Below are 2,394 nucleotides of genomic sequence, written 5' to 3'. Positions count from 1 at the left end.
GGCGGTGGTGCACCGCTGCTGACCAAAACTCACTATGTCACAAAACTCCCAACATCAAAGTTGTTCATCTAAACATGCTTATGAATTTCCATAACTAGCTCGAAGTCCGAAAATAAGCATAAAGGGTCGAAAACTACCTCACAAGCTTTGGATTTTTGCTCAAACTGAGTTGAACCGATTTCCATGTAAATCGATCCAAACTAACACCATAGATCGATCAGGGAGCCTTCTCTGAACACAACCAAGGAAGTATGAAGCCACAAAGTCACTGGAGCTGCGTTTTCCGGTCGGGTCCGAAAACACCAACTGCGCCGTACACGGTGGATATCGCTGATAGAAGATGCCACAGAGACGACCAGACGGAGGAGACGAACCAGCTGACCAAGTTTCACGGCCAGAGATCACTGGAGCTACGAGTTCCGGCCGGGTCGGATCACCGGGTTCAGGTTAGACGGAAAACTCAGACACTAAAGGTGCAGCCGAGAGAGAAGCGAGAGAGAAGAAATTGTTTCCGGAAAGGGAAAGTGAAATAATGAATTCCTTTTCTGATTTTTCTCTATTTATACTAAAATGGAAACTTCTTCCGATAGCCATAACTTTCTCATACGAACTCCGATTGACGTGAACCACATGTCTACGAACTCGTATCGACGCGCTCTATAAATTTCGTGAAGGAAGTTTTCCGATAATCCCAATGTATAAAAAGTCAAACATCACACGACCCCCTAAACTGTGAAATTCGAATAATTATACGTACGAAAACCATTACACTTCACATACAACCTACGAATAAAGCACAATAACAATTATTCGTACAACTAGTCCATTATTAACTACCAGAATTAAATAACAGAAATCCAGGTCATCACAGTCTATCCTCCTTAAAGGAATTTCGTCCCGAAATTCACGCTTGCTCATCAACAAGCAACTGTGGGTACTTCGCTCTCATATCCGACTCCAACTCCTAAGAAGCATCCTCTTGTCATGGTGACTCCACAATACCTTGACCAAGTTAGCTTCCTTCCTTCGAAGTTGCTTTGTTGACCTATCCAAAATACGAGCAGGTTCAACAACAAAGGTCATATCCGCATGCACCTTAATCGTGCCATAATCGATCACATGTGACTCATCCTGGACATACTTCCTCAACATAGACACATGGAACACATTATGCACACCAGACATACTAGGAGGTAAGGCAAGCCTATAAGCCAAATCTCCTACCCTTCCCACAATTTCAAAAGGTCCGACAAACCTTGGTGATAACTTCCCTTTCTTACCAAATCTCACCACACCCTTCATGGGTGAGACCTTCAAGAACACATGATCACCCTCTTTAAACTCAACCTGCCTCCTTTTCAAATCTGCATAACTCTTCTGTCTACTCTGTGTTGTTCTAATCCTGTCCCTGATAATTGAAATCTTGTCAGTGGTCTCCTACACAATCTCAGGACCCAATAACACCTTATCTCCCGCTTCTGCCCAGCAGATCGGAGATCTACATGGCCTACCATACAGGGCCTCATATGGTGCCATGCCAATACTGGAGTGATAACTGTTATTGTAGGAGAATTTAATCAACGGCAGATGATCCTCCCAACTTCCCTTGAAGTCCAACACACAAGCTCTCAACATATCCTCTAACACTTGATTCACTCGCTCAGTCTGCCCATCAGTCTGAGGGTGAAATGCTGTACTCATATCTAAATTAGTTCCCATGGCCTTTTGGAAACCGCTCTAAAATTTTGAAGTAAACCAAGCATCACGATCAGAAACAATTGACACAGGCACACCATGAAGTTTCACGATCACCTCGACGTAAAGCTTACACAACTTATCAACAGAGTACGTCATTGACACAGGAAGAAAGTGTGCCGACTTCGTCAAATGGTCCACGATCACCCACATTGCATCGTGATTCCGTTTAGACCTAGGCAGTCCAGTGACAAAATCCATTGAGATCTGCTCCCACTTCCATACAGGAATAGGTAATGGCTTCAACATACTTGCAGGTCTCTGATGCTCAGCCTTCACACGTTGGCAAGTAAGACACTTGGAAACATACTCTGCCACATCCCTTTTCATTCTATTCCACCAGAATTGCCTTCGCAAATCCCGATACATCTTAGTGCTTTCAGGGTGCACAGTATACCGCGATCGATGTCCCTCACGAAGAATCTCTCCCTTGAGGTCGACACGATCCGGAACATACAACCTATGGTTCATCCGCAAACCACCATCCGTTACCACCGACCACTCTAATGGAACGCCAATGGACGAATCCGCAGCTAACTCTGCCAACTTTACACGTGAGAACTCATCTTCTGTTGATCTTGCAAATCAAGGTAGGCTGTACCGTGACACTTCCAAGGAAACTCTCATTCTCAACTCTTG

General features: G+C 44.5%; 1 protein-coding gene across 1 annotated transcript; it reads right to left on the bottom strand.

Annotated features, from left to right (window-relative positions):
• Positions 1–945: 945 nt before the first annotated feature.
• Positions 946–1,302, bottom strand: LOC112170588. Its single transcript, XM_024307935.1, has one exon. The coding sequence runs from the start codon at positions 1,300–1,302 to the stop codon at positions 946–948; it is 357 nt and encodes a 118-aa protein (XP_024163703.1).
• Between the last annotated feature and the right edge of the window lie 1,092 nt (positions 1,303–2,394).

The sequence above is a fragment of the Rosa chinensis genome, chromosome 6 (genome assembly GCF_002994745.2).
Source record: "Rosa chinensis cultivar Old Blush chromosome 6, RchiOBHm-V2, whole genome shotgun sequence".
NCBI lineage: Eukaryota > Viridiplantae > Streptophyta > Magnoliopsida > Rosales > Rosaceae > Rosa > Rosa chinensis.
Note: the sequence above shows the minus strand (reverse complement) of the source record. Positions and strands in the feature narration are given on the sequence as shown.